Source organism: Danio rerio, chromosome 4 (genome assembly GCF_052040795.2).
Source record: "Danio rerio strain M-AB ecotype USA chromosome 4, GRCz13ab, whole genome shotgun sequence".
Lineage (NCBI taxonomy): Eukaryota > Metazoa > Chordata > Actinopteri > Cypriniformes > Danionidae > Danio > Danio rerio.
Genome location: NC_141024.2, coordinates 1,099,478 through 1,117,500, shown reverse-complemented (window position 1 = coordinate 1,117,500; position 18,023 = coordinate 1,099,478). Strand labels below are relative to the sequence as shown.

Here is an 18,023-nt window from a genome sequence, read left to right as displayed (position 1 = left end):
CAGATTCTGTAGTCAAAGTCAAGCACCTAGGGGGCGGGACTATCAAACTGCACATTTACTAAGAGGCTCCACCCACTGCAGATTCTGTAGTGAAAGTTAAGCGCCTAGGGGGCGGGGCTATCAAAATGCACATTTACTAAGAAGCAATGTACACTGCAGAACCTGTAGTAAAATTTAAGTCCAAAGGGGGCGAGGCTATCAAAATGCCAGAAAGAGGCTCCACCCACTGCAGATTCTGTAGTGAAAGTCAATTGCCTAGGCGGCGGGGCTATAAAAATGCCTACATACTAAGAGGCTCCACTCACTGAAGATCCTGTAGTGAATATCAAGTACGCAGGGGGCGGGGCTATCAAAATGCACCCTTGCTAAGAGGCTCCACCCTCTGCAGATTCTGTGGTGAAAGACAAGTGCCTAGGGGGCAGGGCTTTAAAAATGCCCACTTACTAAGAGGCTCCACCCACTACAGACTCTGTAGTAAAAGTTAAGTCTATAGGGGGCAGGACTATCAAAATGCCAGAATAAGAGGCTCCACCCACTGTAGATCTTGTAGTGAATATCAGGTGCATAGTAGGGGCGGGACTATCAAAATGCATACAAATTAAAAGGCTCTCTCAAATGTCCATAAAATAATATACTCCACCCACTGCTAATAGTAAAGACAACTGTTAGGAGGCGGGGCTATAAAAAGTGCACAGAGAGGCTCCGCCCACTGTTGATCCTGTAGTGAATACAGGGGCGGGGCTGCCTAGGTAAAAGAGAACAGAATATTTGAAGTACTCGTGTGAGTTCTGTGTTTGATTGCAGAAACAAATGTATTTCCGCTTACGAAACAAAGAGTCTGGGCTTCTGATGACGGTCACCGGCTCACCTGAAGACGTCAAACTGATGCGCATACAGGTGACGGAGGAGGCGGGCGGAGACAACCAGATCTGGAGCTATCAGGACGGACACCTGCAGTGCAAGGTAGACAAGCACATCTATATATTAGATGATGACTGATGACCCTCACAATCAGATTACACACAACACTTTGATAAGGAGCTCTGATCACGCCATCTGTGTGTGTGTGTGTGTGTGTGTGTGTGTGTGTGTGTGTGTGTGTGTGTGTGTGTGTGTGTGTGTCAGTGCGTGCTGGATTGTGTAGTGGACTCGGCCTCTGCTGTTCTTCTGTCTGGATGTCGAGTGGTTTTGTCTTCAGACGTCTCTCGGCCGCAGCAGCTCTGGAACATCACGAGCGACGGCTTCATCCGCAACAACAGCTCACCTCAACACGTGCTGGAGGTCAAAGGTCAGAGCGATTCACTGACACACACTAACAGATGCATTTAAGCCCTCTGAAATACACACACACACTGTTAAGACGATCTAAATTAGCAGTTTTCCGTATTTTGTGGTTGATATTTTCATGCTTGTGGGATCTTGATCTTTCTTCTGATAACGACTTTTCTGCTCATTTGCAATAGTGTGTAGTGCTATATTGTCTGGCTTGGTGTTGTATATTACGCTACAACAGCATTGAAGTAAGCTGCAAGCACATTTCTGTTATTGTACAGACTTATTTCTCTAGATATGGCATTTGTTACACATTATATTGGTTCAAATATATCAATAAAAGTCACTTTGTTAAACTGTAGAGTTGAATTTACATCAAAAGAGCCGAGATCAGCATCCCATAATGCACAATGCGAGCTGTAAACATCTTTGTTTTTCAGAGCTGGTTTTCTGTGGTTTAGTCAGGTTTGAGCTGTTAACCCGCAGCATTCCTTTATTCCTTGAGTCTTGTAGAAACGGCGTAATTTATGACATGGACTGCTTCCTTAAATGCCTGCTGGAGTCTGCGGGAAATCATTACTGTTAATATAGTTGTCATAAACGCAGATGATTTACACTGCAGTCGGGAGTGTGTGTGTGTGTGTGTGTGAGTGTGTGTGTTTAGCTGGCAGCTGAAGATGATTGCACAAGTACAGAGAAACGAATGGGTGTGTGGCGCCACCTGCTGACAGACTAACACACACACACACATACAAACTATGCGCACTCACTAATTAGCTATACTTTAAATAAAACAAAACATAATAACTAAACAATAAACAATAAAATAAAACATTTAATTAATTAATAAAGCATTATTAAAAATTATTATTATAAAAAAAGTATCTTTATTTTAGCGTAACATTTATGTAATTTTTGCTTGAAAATCTGCATGAAATTTTTTGCATATTATTATTATTATTATTATTATTATTAATATTATATATTATTAAAATTATAATTACCCACAGTAACTAATTTTTGTACCAAAAATACTTAATAAATATATAAATAATAGGCCATTAACTTGATGCTAATAGATTGGATTAAATATGCATCATTGTCCTTATAAAAATAGCTATAATAAATAATAGTAATAATAATAATAATATATTATATAATATAATACAAAAATATACAAAAATAATAAGTAAATACATACAATTAAAAAATAATTAATAATAAAACCAATATTTAAATCATATAAAGGTGGAATTATTGTTATTATTATTGCTATTATTATTATTATTATTATTATTATTATTATATATTATTAAAATTATAATTAACCCCAGTAACTAATTTTTGTACCAAAAATACTTATATAAATATATAAATAATAGGCCATTAACTTGATAATAATAGATTGTATTAATAATAGAATTATCCTTATAAAATAGCTATAATAAAAAATTATAATAATATAATATATAATATAATACAAAAATATAAAAAAATAATAAGTAAATGCGTACAATTAAATAAATAATTAATAATTAAACCAATTTTTAAATAATATAAAGGTGAAATTTTTGTTATTATTATATATTTTTAAAATTATTAGTAACCACAGTAACTATTTTTTGTACCGAAAGTACTTTAATTATATAAATAATAGGCCATTAACTTGATACTAAAAGATTGTATTAAATATGCATAAATGTCTTTATAAAAATAGCTATAATAAAAAATAATAATATATAAATATAATACAAAAGATAATACGTTAATACATACAGTTTAGTAAATAATTGATAATTAAACCAATTTTTAAATCATATAAAGGTGGAATTTTTGTTGTTATCATTATTTATTTATTTATTTTTATTAAGAGTAATAATAAAATTAATATAAAAAAGTTCATTATCAGAAAAAGCATGGTTTGCTTTCATTTGATTAATAGGTTATTTTTTGTGCATAATTGTCATGAAAATATTGTCCCAATGCAGAAACATTTATAATAATAAAATTAATTTGGTCAAAAAATTTAACAATTTTTGTTAGGTTTTAACAATATTGTAAAATATAACTTTATTTGACGTCCTAATAAGATTAGCACACTAAGTAATGCATACAATTAGTCAAAATCCTACAATTAAATGTATCTAGAAGATGCACATAAAAATGTCCTGTTGTTTTTTCTGTAGGAGGTCAACAATTCGACAAAAACCAGATTATTCTTAATGAATTCCACCCAAATAAAGCGAGTCAGCAATGGTCTGTGGAAATCCTGTGAGCAGATTCACTTCATGAGCTCCGTCGGTTGACCCACTGTTCTGTGGCGGAGCTGCACCAGGGGGACCAGTGTCCTGTGGGGCAGCTGCACCAGAGGGACCACCATCTGCATTTATTATGGAAACCTCATTCCCAGGAGAACCAGTGGATTTAATATGATCACAGTTAGCTGGACATGGTGTTATTTTTATAAATGAACTATCTATCCAAGCTGCCTCTCGAAAGCACACACTTGAACGGTGCTTTATGTAAATTGTTTTAATGTACTTGTATGGATGCCTGTATAAAACACAACCTGCGTGTTTATATGTAAATGTTTGCTTTGATAATTAACTGCAGCTTCATTCTGATCATTGAAACGTGTGATCGCGTCTGATTGGTCCGTGAGGATTCGGTGTCTGCTGATTGGCTGTCTGGGGATTCAGATGTTCTGTGTCCAGTGAAATGAGTCCGCCGGTCGCTTGTTTTTTCACAGACGAAATACAGCTCAGAGTCTGAACAAACACTCTGTAAATGTCACAAACATACGCTCTTCCAGGAATGCTAGTACAATGTTTGTTCAGAGTGATCCGGTCTTTAATAATGCTCTTAAAACATTAGCACTAGTACATTGTTCGTGGAGTGTTTTTAGGTTTTAGGGGCTGTTAAATGCTGGATTCTGATTGGCTGATAAACATATGATGGTGCACTGATATTTTCTAAAGTAGTTCCGGCAAGATTTGGAGCGCATTACAGCTCCATATCACTACGCTGAAGCAGTTCAGTTGTATTTTTGTTTTATTTATTTTGGCAGAGTATTTAGATATTTTTTAACTAAAAATAACATTCGAAGGTGCGCTGATATTTTTTGAAGTAGTTCCAGCAGATTTTGGAGCGCATCGTAGCTTCATATCATGACACTGAAGCAGTTGAATTGTATTTTTATTGTTAATTATTCTGTCAGAGTATTTAGATATTTTTTACTAAAAATAAACATTCGAAGATGCGCTGATATTTCCTAAAGTAGTTCCGGCAGATTTTGTAGCGCATTACTGCTCCATATTACTACATTAATGCAGTTTAATTGTATTTTTGTTTTTATTTATTTTAGCAGAGTATTTACACTGTTTTATTTAAAGTTAACATTCAAATGTGCGCTGATATTTTCTAAAGTAGTTCCGGCAGATTTTGGAGTGCATTACAGCTCCATATCACTACGCTGAAGTAGTTGAATTGTATTTTTGTTTTTATTTATTTTGGCAGAGTACTTCGATTATTTTTTTTACTAGATTTGTCGGGTTTGTTGACATGTTCAATAGTGGCGAGTCAAATAGTTAAATTACTTCTCCGACATGGTAATTAGTAATTTCAAGACATTTTATTGACGTAATTAGTCACAGGGCTGCAAAATGCTCGATTCTTATTGGCTGATGAGGCAGTGAAGATCATTGATTTATAAAGAAACCAGATCTTAAACGTTACGATATTATAATTGCATGCCAGTTCACAGGAAGTGCTTGAGCTGGCTGACTGCAAATTAAAAGTCCCTGTAGATCCTCTGCTTGAGGATACAGCAATTTGCTGCTGTCCCTGATTGAGAAACGCTGGACATTTTTACATTCTTTCAATTGTTTAAAGTGTCAGAGCAGTTCACGCCCTGATTTCATGAATGATTGCTCACACACACACATACACACACACACACACACACACACAATGTTCTACCACCTGTGTGTGTGTGTGTGTGAAAGTGAATGTGCTGATTCCGCAGGGCTCAGTGTGTGTCTGCTGTCGTCAGCCTTCAGTTTCCGGTGCAGTGAAAGAGCTCCGGCCGGCGGGACACGTGTCTCCGACAGTAAAGCCCGCAGAGAAAGAGCGCAGGATTAGCGGCGACCAGAATGGCTTCAGCGGCTTAAACACACAGACTGAATGACCACGCATGTGTGTGTGTCACTGGCAGTCTGAAGGGTCACAGTGTGTTTGTGTTGAAAACGCAAGCAGTGCAGTGTAAACAGATGATGGAGCTCATTAAGGGTCTATATGCTTAGTGTTGTTCAGCCACCGATTAACTTGCGGTGGAAGATTAATGTTTTGCTATTATCAGTTCATGAGGTTGCATTTACAGCATCGATGTTGTAATGTAATTATATTATCAGTAAAACAGGCTTAAGCATTAATTTATTTGTTAAAGCGTAAAACTAGATGAAAGACGGTTTAAACACAAGCACCGTCAGTAGCAGAAACTCCATTTAAAATACTGTGGTAAGATAAATTTCCATATTTTAAAAACAACTGTCTGAGACCTACTTTATATCATATATCAATCAGGCAGTGAAGATTGTTGATTTTTAAAGAAATAAGATCTTAAATGCTGTAATTTTGTAACAGGATAGCATTAACCGGAAGCGCTTAGGCTGGCTGACTAGAAATTAAAAGTCTTCATGGATGTACAACATTGGGACAAACGTTTATATTAGCTTAAATTTTTAAAAAAATACTATAGCAATGTATAGTAAACACTGTAGTGTTTAGGTAAACGTATTATAGACTACTGTATTTATATTAAAGTAATTGTTAATGAATGCTAAGACATACCCTAGTATAAACTATTGAACTAATAAACTAATAAATACTGTAGCATACTTTAGTTTTACAACAGTAAACTGTGGTGTATTGTAGTATTATAAAATAAATAGTCCTACAGAACACCTGCAGAAAATATGACTGGAGCGAAAGCAGCGGAGCTTTTATTATGACACAATCTACTGCTTTCGGTTTTTCAGCTCGTGTTCACGTCCTATGGTTCACATGGAGAAGAAAGCAGTGATGTTTTATCAGACTAAATAAATTTTAGGGTTCTGTAATAATGCTGCTTTAAGCAATCTAATTAAACACACAAAATGTGAAATCATCTTTGGTGTATTTTTGCCAAACCGGAAGTTTAGTGTTTGTTATTAGCATGGCGGCACAGCTGGACGCGCTTCTTTCAGGATTTGAACTTTCTTCAAAATATTTGGGATGATGTAAGTACATAAATAAGAACTACCAGTTTGTTTTTAGCATGTTTGACGTAAATTAGCATGTATTGTGCATGTTTAGTGTGTTCTGAGCTTGATTCTATTAGCATTTTAGCCCACAGTTACCACATCTACTTCAATGCACGTTTTATTAAGCTGTTAACATCATTTAGAATTTTGCTAACATGTTTCTAACATGCTGAACATTTTGTTAGTGTTGTTAGCATGATTGAAAGTGTTTACGTCTTTTAACGTGGCTAACATGTTTTTTAAATCACAAATTAGCATGTTTTTTCATGTTTCCATCATGAATTATAATGTTGGTGACATTTTTAACAATTTAAAAGCTGTTACTTTTAAAATATTAACGTTATAACAACAAACTGAGGTGTTTAGCCAGTTATATTTCCTGCAATGTCACTTTCATGATTAAGCATGTTAGCATTTTCTAGATTAGTTGTTAGTTTTTGCTTGGTGCTAGCCAGATGAAACACTCAATGTAAATCTGTGGGATTTTATGTGTGATCAGTGAGGAATGATGCAGTGAAACGTAACGCATGCACTTTTATTTGTCCCCCAAAGTGAGAGAAAAGCCCCTGAGTGTCTGTTCATCCAAGAATGACATCATCTGCAGCCAGTGCAGTCGCTCGGCATCATGGGAGCAGGTGCTGGAATCTGCAGAAGTCAAAGGTCAGCTCAGTATCACTCTAAAACACAAACCGCTGCCTCTTCATTCGTTCGCACACACTGCACTGAGCTCAATAGAGCGAAGTCACAGTTCAAGCACTTCCACCTCTGACCCCTGAACATCGACCCTTCAAAGGGGTCTCAATTATAAATGTGGTGTATGCACGAAACAGGCCATGGTTGTTACCAGAAGGGATACAGCTGTGGTTGTAGGTTAATGAGAACTATTTATACTATATTAGGATACCCATTAATTGTATTTTATTAACGCCCACCCTAATCCTACCTCCTCACAGTAACGTAAACACTGTATTTTGGTAATACGATACATAATTATAGTACACTTCCGGCCACATCCTCACACATGTGAAATGGCTCTAGCGCACAGTGATGTCTGATCAGCACAGACGCGCTGATGGTGAGGGTTTTGAGGACAGACGAGGCCATCGCACACACACAAAGACAGACAGAGATGATTAACACTCGCCGGACAAACTCGGAGAACAGAACAGAGCAGAAAAAACGGCCTGTACTCGACCTCACACAGCACAGCACACTCGTCCTCATACAGAGCTAATATGTGACCACAAAACCTGACATGAGGGCCCATTTTAAAGGCACATTATTGGGTGAGCTGTCTCTTTAAGAACAAGCTACTTAAAGGAAACAGTTAAAGTCTCATTTAATTACAAAAAAGCATCAAATTGAAGCTTTAAAGAACATGTAAGGAAGTAATGTGCAAAAATTAGCCTTGGTTTGTCTTTGAAATAGGATTTATTAAATTATTAAACATTGAATTAAGACGGACAGCATTGCATTTTTCCTGAAAGTATTGTCCATTACCATTATTTTATTTTGGCACACTGTCCTACTATTGCTTTTTTTGCTGTCTTTTATTTTATTTTGAAGTTCTTGTGTTGGTAATATTTTATGATTGTCAATATTTAAAATAGAAAGTGTGTTCAGGGTTGATTGGGGAGTGTTTATAAAGCAATAAAATCTCTATTTAAATAATGACTTTTACATTTACATTTAGTCATTTAGCAGACGCTTTTATCCAAAGCGACTTACAAATGAGGACAAGGAAGCAATTTACACAACTAAGAGCAACAATGAAGAAGTGCTGTAGGCAAGTTTCAGGTCTGTAAAGTCTAAGAAGGAAAGTTTTAGTAGTATTAGTTTTTTTTTTTGGGGTACAGTTAGTGTGATATCCAGAGAGGCAATTGCAGATTAGGAAGTGAAGTGGAGACTTTATGGACGTGCCAGCCCTGATTTTACTCCTACTCATTTTATTACTTATAATGTCCAAGACATTGATATTATTATTAATTATTATTTATTAGCTTTTTTCTTGCCTGTTTACTGGGTTAAAAATGTTAAATAATTTCATCTCCATCTGCTGGTGAAAGCTAGAGCAGCTGGCGATCTTCAGTCTGCAATCTATTGCTTTTCCTGCAGTTCCCGGATGTAATGTTGAATTTTAACAGTCGAATTTGAGCCACTGAATTTATGGAAGCGAACTGAAACTGAAAATTACCTTTTGAATATTATACATGGTATTTTTAAAGGGTATTGAATATTTTGTATGTAAAATCTGACAATTGAATATGAATTATTGAATTTATAAGTATGAAAACATGTTTGAAATATTTTTTTTGAATATGCACAGCTTAAATAAACAGTTATGTTAAATTTCAGGACCTAAAAATAGTCATTAAAATGCAAGAACTTGTTAATAGTGTATTTTTTTTCAGTTTGTGCTATTCAATAAGCTTTTTAATTGAATACTTTTGGCATTGATTTTCTTCCATATATGATATAACCAGAATAAAAACCTGTTCCATCCTCAATAATACCTACCAGTGCAGTAGCATTGAGCAAGAGACAGAGAGACTGTATTCTGTAACTTTTGTACTGGGCATTAAAATAAATAGGAGAAAAAAGTGTTGCTTTTGCAAATATATCTCAGCACACCTTGAATTAATAAGTTTATATTTATACTCAGAAACACTGAAGTTATTGCTTGAGGAAAATTCTGAATATTGTAATTCGGTCAACATAATTCTACAGCTACTTCAGACAAAGTATTTTGCGGCTTGTTCAAACTACTTATTTAAAATGAGCTGCAACATAATTCTTGATGTATATGTCCCGGGACAACTTAATCCACAATAATATCTTAAGTTATCTTGATGGATTTGTGTTGGGACATCATGAGTGAATTGTGTGCAGCCCTGCGCTTTTTCCAGTCTGTATTTTTGTGTCTGAGATGAGCAGAGAGCACAGAGGCCGTCTGTCCCCCTGCATAATTACTGTCCTCTGCTTCTAGACGATATAATGAGCGCTCATTAATTATGCTCTCAGATATTACATAAGAACCGCACAGAGAAACCAGCGTCTGTCCTGAAGCGCCATTCATTCCTCAGCACTGATCCGCTTATAGAATCTGTAAGTGATCTTTAACTATAAAAGAGCTTTGTTTTGACTTTTACTAACATAAATATGCCAAAACAATCAGTTTGTGATGAATGCCGTGTGCGTTTCTGCTGGGTTCAGTTTATTCAAACGTCCCGCCTATCTGAGCAGAATCATCCAATGAGATGCGGTTTCAGTAATGGATCAGCCAATCAAATTAGTTTGTTTTATGCAATACATTTATAGATGTGTTTAACTCATGTTCAAACAAATGAGTGATTCCATGCAAATGTCAACCTTGCCATGAAGAAAATTAAGCTTTCACTAAAATAGCGAAACCATTTCTACATTTTTTGTGTAAGCAAGTATTTTACAGTACTACTCGAAAATGTCTCTAAGTGTTTTCAAACTATTATATTTGATTTACCAAAGTTACACAAGTCACATGTGTCTGTCACATCCATAAAGTTTTTCCCATCATAAGTGCAAAACTGTATATAATATATAATAAAATCAAGTCAGTCATGTTTGCTCTATGGTAACGAGTCTTATGCTTTATAGCATTATATCTTTTGTGTTGTGCAGTTTAATTCACAGAATTTCTATAAAGTCTGTTGTAGACTGTAAACTCACAAACTTTTATTTTTGTCACATCCATAATGCATGTTTACTAATTTAAAGTATAAAAATATTTACAGATGGATATTTTTCTGATCCCATAACTCTGTGGTTAGCTGTTTTGGAGCATATAAACAGCTGCTTCAATATAATGTTAAGCTGTCCTTTGTCTGTGTATTCATATTAAGTTTTTCTTTCGATAATACTTTTTTTTTTTTTTTTGCATTTTGTTCTACAATTTTTTTTAAAGAAAATAAATGTATTTAATACTTATTAAAGTAAAACCAACTAACAATAGCAAGATGAGCTTTAAAAAATCTAATGTGTTTATATATTTTATATATAAATATGTATAAATCTATTATAAATTAAATCAGTTTTTTTTTTTTTAAATTTACTTTAACATTATTAACAGAGTGCTCAATATACAGAGCTGCAATGTGAGCTTAAAATTATTAAGTAAAGTTGTTATAAATAAAATAAATTTTTTGCCAAACAAATTTATACACACACACACAGTTGAAGTCAGAATTATTAGCCCCCCTTTGATTTTTATTTATTTTTTTAATATTCCGCAAATGATGTTCAACTGAGCATGGAAATGTTCACAGTATGTCTGATAATATTTGTTCTTCTGGAGAAAGTCTTATTTGTTTTATTTCAGCTAAAATAAAATCAGTTTTTAATTTTTTAAATACCATTTTATGGTCTAAATCATTAGCCCCTTTAAGCTATATTTATTTTTTTGATAGTCTACAGAACAAACTATCGTTATACAATAACTTGCTTAATTACCCTAACCTGCCTAGTTACCCTAATTAACCTAGTGAAGCCTTTAAATGTCACTTTAAGCTGTATAGAAGTGTCTTCAAAAATACCCAGTAAAATATTATTTTCTGTCATCATGGCAAAGAGAAAATAAATCGGTTATTAGAGATGAGTTATTAACACTATTATGATTAGATATGTGTTGAAAAAAAATCTCTCTGTTAAACAGAACTTGGGGGAAAATAAGCAGGGGGCTAATAATTCTGACATCAAGTGTGTGTGTGTGTGTGTGTGTGTGTGTGTGTGTGTGTGTGTGTGTGTGTGTGTACATGTATGTGAATAGTTTATATGCGAAAAGCTCTCATAAAATTGTCATTTTTCTCAGACTCCCATGTGTAGGATCAGTAAATTTACTTTTAAAGTGACGAATAAGTTCTTTTTACCGCCTTTCATGTGAAAAAACTAAACATAAGCATAGGAGGCTGATTAAATTGCTCATTTTAGGTAAACATTTAACATGGCATTTTGAGGTTTTGCATCTATATATATTCATTCATTTATTTTATTTTCTGCTTAGTCCCGTTATAACCAGGGCACGGGTGGTTGCGACAGAGGAATGAACCGCCAAAATATATATATTTATATATATATATATATATGTGTGTGTGTGTGTGTGTGTGTGTGTGTGTGTGTGTGTGTGTGTGTATATTGAATATATACAATGTTCATTTCTGACTGTAAAAAAAAATGAGATAATAATTAAATCAATTTAAGTAGGAAACAGAAAGGGGTTTGTAATGTTTATATTTTATTTATTTACATATCAAATCAGAATTTTTATTGATGATTCACAATTATAAAAAGTCAGTCATTTAATAATAAGAATAAATAAACTAAATAGATTGCATTTAATGTTGTCTTGTAAACTCCATCATGATGATTTTATAAATTAAAGTATCATTGGATCCCGAACATGAATCTGATATTTACTAATATTTACAAGTTACATATTTTAAGGTCTTGTTCAGGCTTAACACATAAAAAATGTCATATGCATCATATAATTTTGAAATATAGCAAATATTGACTTTTTTTATTTTTCATTTGGAAATACAAATATGTACACATGTATTAGCTATAATTTAATATGCATGTTGATATATGATCAGATTTCCGTATGCGATAACTGTATGACATCATCACTGTTTTGTACTCGGTCATTAATATTGCATTATTGAAAAGCAAACATGCATTACTGAAAGGCAAACAAACTCTCTCTCATAATACACTGCTTTGTTTTACCCGCCGTGCAGCACATGTACATGATATATGCATTATATATCAATATAAAGCAGAGGAGCTCAATAAACAGCTTTGATTTCAGTCTGATAAACCTGTGAATGAACAGCAGCTCTCAGATCAGCCAGACGGTCAATAATGAACAATATCATGTGCGTGATTTCAGTCCTGGACAACATTTACCCTGATTAGCAGTGTTTGTCCAGTGTACACTCACTTTAGTGCGAATCAGTCACCTGTCATCAAGATTAACTGAGAGAAAAACACCATCAAATGAGGAAATATTGAGAGAGAAGTGAACTGCATGCTGTAAATCTAACCGTCTCTGCATTACAAAGTGCGTTATTCCTTAGTGTTTCTGTTTAGTGTGTGTATATGTAGTTGAAGTCACAATTATTCGCCCTCGTGTGGATTTTATTCTTCAAATATTTCCCAAATGATGTTGAACAGATTCAGGAATTTTTGCACAGTATTTCCTATAATATTTGTTCTTCTGGAGAAAGTCTTATTTGTTTTATTTCAGCTAGAATAAAAGCAGTTCTTAATATTTTAAAAACAATTTTAAGAAATATATATACATTTATTATTTATTTAATATTATTATTGTTATTAATATTATTTTTGATTATTTACATTAAATGTTTTTCTTTCATTTTAATTTAGTTTTTTATTTATTTTGTTGTTGTTTTTTATTTACATTAATTACATTTTTATTTAATGTGTTTTTATTTATTTAATATTGATTTATTTATTTCTCTATTCATTTTTATTTTATTTTGCTTTCTAGTTCTACGCCACATGAAAATGTCATAGTGATTCCGTCTCCTCTTCGCCTGCTGGAGTGATTATGGAGGCTTCAGTCAGAGATTCTGCAGGTCAGATCTGTTTGTTTAGTTTAGTGTTGCTGATCTCCAATAATCAGACCTGATCCTGCAGAAGGGCAGAGCAGCTCATCTAAAGAGTCCATTAACAATCACTGCTGCTCGCTAATTAAACTGCTCTGACTGCAAGTCCTCTTCACTTCACATGTTCACAGCATTATTCACTATACAGTCCCTGCAGAGTTTCAGAGTACAATGGTTCTTGAGGTAAAGCAAACATTTAACGATATTTTTGAGTGTTTTCGCTGAAAAACACAAAACTTTAGGAAGCAAATAATGGCTTACATCTTGAGAAAGCCGTCACAGATATATACTAGAGTTTTTGATTCATTCATAAACAAAATACTGTAGTTTATAGTAAATACTGTAGGGTTTTTTTAACCATACTGTTGTGAATATTCTATAATTGCTATAGTAACAGCAACTGCTGTCATTGTTTGTTGTGGTGATTCTATAGTTACTATAGTAACAACAACAACTGCTGTCATTGATCTGTTGTGGTGATTCTACGGTTGCTATGGTAACGCAACTATAGTAATTGATCTGCTCTGGTGATTCTGCAGTTGCTATAGTAACACAGCAACTATAGTAATTGATCTACAGTTGCTAAAGTAGCACAGCAACTAGTGTAATTGATCTGCTGTGGTGATTCTACAGTTGCTATTCGCTTGTTAAGTGGTGACGTGTTGGTGTCGTATGTAATACTGTTTCCAGGTCCAAGCCGCCATTCATTTGAGTGGAGAAATCATGCGTTTATGATCACGTTTTATTCCTATCACACATTAAAGTTAATTTTATATAAAATCATAGTGTACACAACAATCTCTGGGCTTGCTGCATCACAAATACCAAACATTTTACAATTTATAAAAAAATTAATCAACTTCTGGCCATCGGATATTAGACATGGACATATATACTGCGATCGTGATTTTCGAAAGCCTTAAATCGCTTTGTAAACGTTTATTATTACCATTTCATGAGTCTCCCCATTCAGTTGATTAGAGCGCTTGGACCCGGAAGCCGATTCGCGTGACGTCACACTTAACAATCGGGTAGTAACACAGCAACTAGTGTTATTGATCTGCTGTGGTAATTCTACAGTTGCTATGGTAACAGTAACTACTGTAATTGATCTGCTGTGGCGAATCCTCAGTTGCTATGGTAACACAGCTACGCTAATATAAACAAATGGCTTAATACTGCTGTTATAAGTTATATTATACTACAATACGTCACAGTTTACTGTAGTGAAACGAAAGTATACTACAGTATGTATTCAAATTTACTGTAATTAATACTACAGTGTAATGCAGCGTTCATTAAAGTGTTCCAAATGCTTTGTTTTATACAGTATAATACATTTGACCATAGTATGGTTCAAAAACATAATATTTACTATAAATCATGGTAGTTTTTTTATGTGGGTACGTTTTAGGCGAGCAAAAATCACTTTGGCTTGCACCTATCAAAAATCCATTGTGTGTGTGTGTGTGTGTGTTTGTGTGTTTGTGTGTGTGTGTGTGTGTGTGTGTGTGTGTGTGTGTGTGTGTGTGTGTGTGTGTTTGTGTGTGTGTGTTTTGGGGTGTGATTGACTGCAGATAAACATTTCCTCTGCATCTGGATGAGGATCTGTGTGTGAATGTGAATCCGCTGTCGTCCTTCAGCTCAGAGGAAACACATTTTCTGATGAGGGTTTGTGTGTAAATCTGTTCATGCTGTAATTGACGGGCCTTCGTGGTCAGAGAAACACCTGGAAGAACAGTTATGTCAGATTTCAGAGCATCTGTATCACATTTCAATTTACTTGTTTGTGTTTGTTTTTTTGTTATTTATATATTGTATTGTTTGTTTGTTTTTTGCGTACTTTTCGTTTGTTTTTGGCTAAAATTCTGGCTAAAATGAGAATCACGTTTTTTTTGCTTAAAAAAAGATCACGACTTCTCATGATTCTGTAAATGTAAAATAAAGGTTAATAAAATAAAATCTGCAATTATTACTGTTTTCTATAGGCTAGAGTAGTTAAACTGACTCTGTTAACATTTATTTTCATGCCCAACTGTGTGTTTGCTATGAAAGAAAAAACATATCAAATGCTTGTCGCAATCATAACTCTGAAATGCGATATGATTATTTAAATGATGTGCGCACTTTCTGTTTCATTTTCACTGCTAAGTGCTGTTCGTACTTTGCGCGGGGCTCTTAAACGATCACTCTGTGCCACAACCTGAATTTTATTTACAACTTTATTACCTGTTATTTACAACCTATGCAGGTTTTGCCATTAAAGTAGACCCGCGCTCTCTGTGGTAACAGCTCACGGTCAGCAGCTAACGTCACGTGTGATTTCCCGGCTACGAATACAGCATTATATGAAAACAAAAATGACATTTTTGGGTGAATTATACCTTATAAATACAGTATGTGACTCTAACATCATTTGGAGGTGTCCTTGTCGCTGAGCAATGTACATTAAACAATGAGAAGACTCGTGCAGCCGCCTTTGCTTCTCTCCTGAAATTAAAAATATGATCGACAGAATCGTAGAAATGCTGGATTAAGATCCTCTAGGGCAGGGGTCACCAATCTCAGTCCAGGAGGGCCGGTGTCCCTGCAGGATTTAGCTCCAACTTGCCTCAACACACCTGCCTGGATGTTTCAGGTATACAAAGTAAGACCTTGATTAGCTTGTTCAGGTGTGTTTGATTATGGCTGGAGCTAAAGTCTGCAGGATACTGGCCCTCCAGGAACAAGTTTGGTGACCACTGGCCTAGGGGGTCAAATCGAGATTGCAATCTTTTTTTAAATTAATTTTGCAGCTCTACAGCACAGTGACAGACATCAATGAAGCAGATCTGCAATCGTTATTTCAAGCCTTTCTGCAACGATGAGCACCTCTGATCATTTTGGAAGAGCGCTTTCTATCCAAGACTAAAAAGGGCATGTGCACTCCACAGGTTGAGCACTATGTGTGCACTTGCCTCCACACTAGGCTTGGGCAGTATCCAAATTTTGATACCGTCAATCCTCCTCCCTATTTTACACCGGTATTACCTTGCATAATTAAAAAAATGATGATGTAAGGCTCAGACAGCGTCACCAAACTGTTGGCTTGTGCCTAAACCATTCAGAAACTGAATATGGTAAATGCGACCTTAGAGCTTGCGCGTGCTCGCTCGGGAGCGGGCTTCAAATTACACCAGAGTTACCGACCGCTCCCTCACTTTATATGGAAATTTATTCCTGCAGCGCAAGAAATCTGGTCGGCTCCTGTGGTACAGCAGCAGATATGCAGACCTCTAGTTCATATTTATTTACCACGTTTTCCTTCTCGTTTGGTCGAAACCAGAAATACTGCCAAACTGCAGGTCACTTGGTGCGCGACTCACCACCTCACCGCTCTCTCTCTCTCTCTCACCCTCTCAATTCAATTCAATTCAATAATTGCTTTATTGGCATGACAATTGTTACAAATGTATTGCCAAAGCAGTTATAAAGTTTACATATAAAGTAACATACATGTATAATAAAAAAGCAGTACACAGTAAATAGTAGTAGTAGCAAAAAAAGATGATATTTATGTATAATAATTAAAATATCGACAATACATCAAATTATTGAATATATCACATTAATATTCAATATATTATATTATTATTATTCAACATTAATTATTCATACAAATCAATACAAAAATAGATCCGAATAAACTGTACATTTTAAAGATAAAACGGTAATAAACTAATAATCAGTATATTTACAATGATTCAATTATAATCATCTAGGTGTGTGTGTGTGTTTGTGTGTGTCTCTCTCTCCTCCACACTGTCCCGTGATGACAGTCACGCATACGCATTTGTAGGCATTAAATAAATAGTTTTTATTATTTAATACTTGTCTCTAATTTAAGTGGATTGTTTTTAATGACGATATAACGGTATTGACACTGAAATTGTTGCTATTTTTTATTATATATTACCTTATTACCGCTCAAGCCTACTGCACACACACACACACACACACACACACACACACACACGTTTAGCTTTGCACTGTTTTTGCATGGTAAATGTGACAGGATACATGTTAATATCCACTGTTGTATTTATATCTTTTATGTTAATGTCCAAAATAAACCTGATTTAGATCCACAACCTGGGATTGAAGCGTCGTCTTTTATAATTGTACTGACATTATGCGGCTGTGGTGATTTTATTATCTTTATTACAAACATCCTCTGTTTAAAAAAAACGTTTCAAACTTGTAAAACTCATTCTTGATCACATTTGATGATGATTGATGATCAGATCTTTTAATCCCGATTGCTTTGCGCGAGTCCTGTCTTGTTGATATGATTATGCACGTTACTGTGGAGACATGTTAATATGCGTCTGTCAATCAATTTGGTGGGTGGGGAAACCACACTCCTGCGCGCCTCAAAATGGGAGGGATTTGGATCATATTTTAACATCAGGAAATTAAAAAAAGAGACTTATTGAGTTTATATCACTCCAATATAACTGTGGAGACACTATATCTACACAGAGTCCTGTCTAAACAGCTTACAAAAGATGACTTTCATCAAGGGTGCCCATTTTCCTTTTTTTTTATCAAGTTAAACCAGCTTGATAATTAAATACACATTAGACACTAGTAAAAAATTAATAATTACAACCTTTTATTTTGGAAAAGTGTCAAGTGCTGAGCACAGATGTGCTTATATCAACCAAAAATAGTCTGAAATGCTTTAATATTATTCAAATGTGTGTTTAAGTGAGCACAGCAACACGAACACAGACATTATTTTCAGTGA

The 18,023-nt window shown here is 34.7% G+C and overlaps 2 protein-coding genes and 1 long non-coding RNA gene across 15 annotated transcripts in view; 2 read left to right on the top strand and 1 right to left on the bottom strand.

The window, feature by feature from the left end:
* Nucleotides 1-3,897, top strand: part of crybg1b (crystallin beta-gamma domain containing 1b) — a 38,746-nt gene extending 34,849 nt beyond the window's left edge. For all 3 annotated transcript variants that reach the window (XM_087247724.2, XM_087247726.2, XM_087247725.2), the window contains 3 exons: nt 805-963; nt 1,126-1,288; nt 3,459-3,897. In XM_087247724.2, the coding sequence (XP_087103850.2) occupies nt 805-963; nt 1,126-1,288; nt 3,459-3,547 (411 nt within the window). In that variant the 3' untranslated portion in view covers nt 3,548-3,897. The remainder of the gene's footprint in view (nt 1-804; nt 964-1,125; nt 1,289-3,458) is intronic.
* Nucleotides 1-18,023, bottom strand: part of LOC148679883 (uncharacterized) — a 759,583-nt gene that overhangs the window by 322,332 nt on the left and 419,228 nt on the right. The gene's annotated exons all lie outside the window — the stretch shown is intronic.
* The window catches only part of sobpb (sine oculis binding protein homolog (Drosophila) b), a 42,233-nt gene continuing 30,475 nt past the window's right edge, over nt 6,266-18,023 (top strand). For 10 of the 11 annotated variants that reach the window (XR_015481626.2, XR_015481625.2, XR_015481624.2 and 7 more), the window contains exons 1-2: nt 6,278-6,548; nt 7,125-7,232. Coding sequence is in view for 7 of the 11 variants with exons in the window: in XM_088649586.1 (XP_088505712.1) it covers nt 7,161-7,232 (72 nt within the window). In the remaining 4 variants the exon portion in view is untranslated. 11 annotated transcript variants of the gene reach the window in all.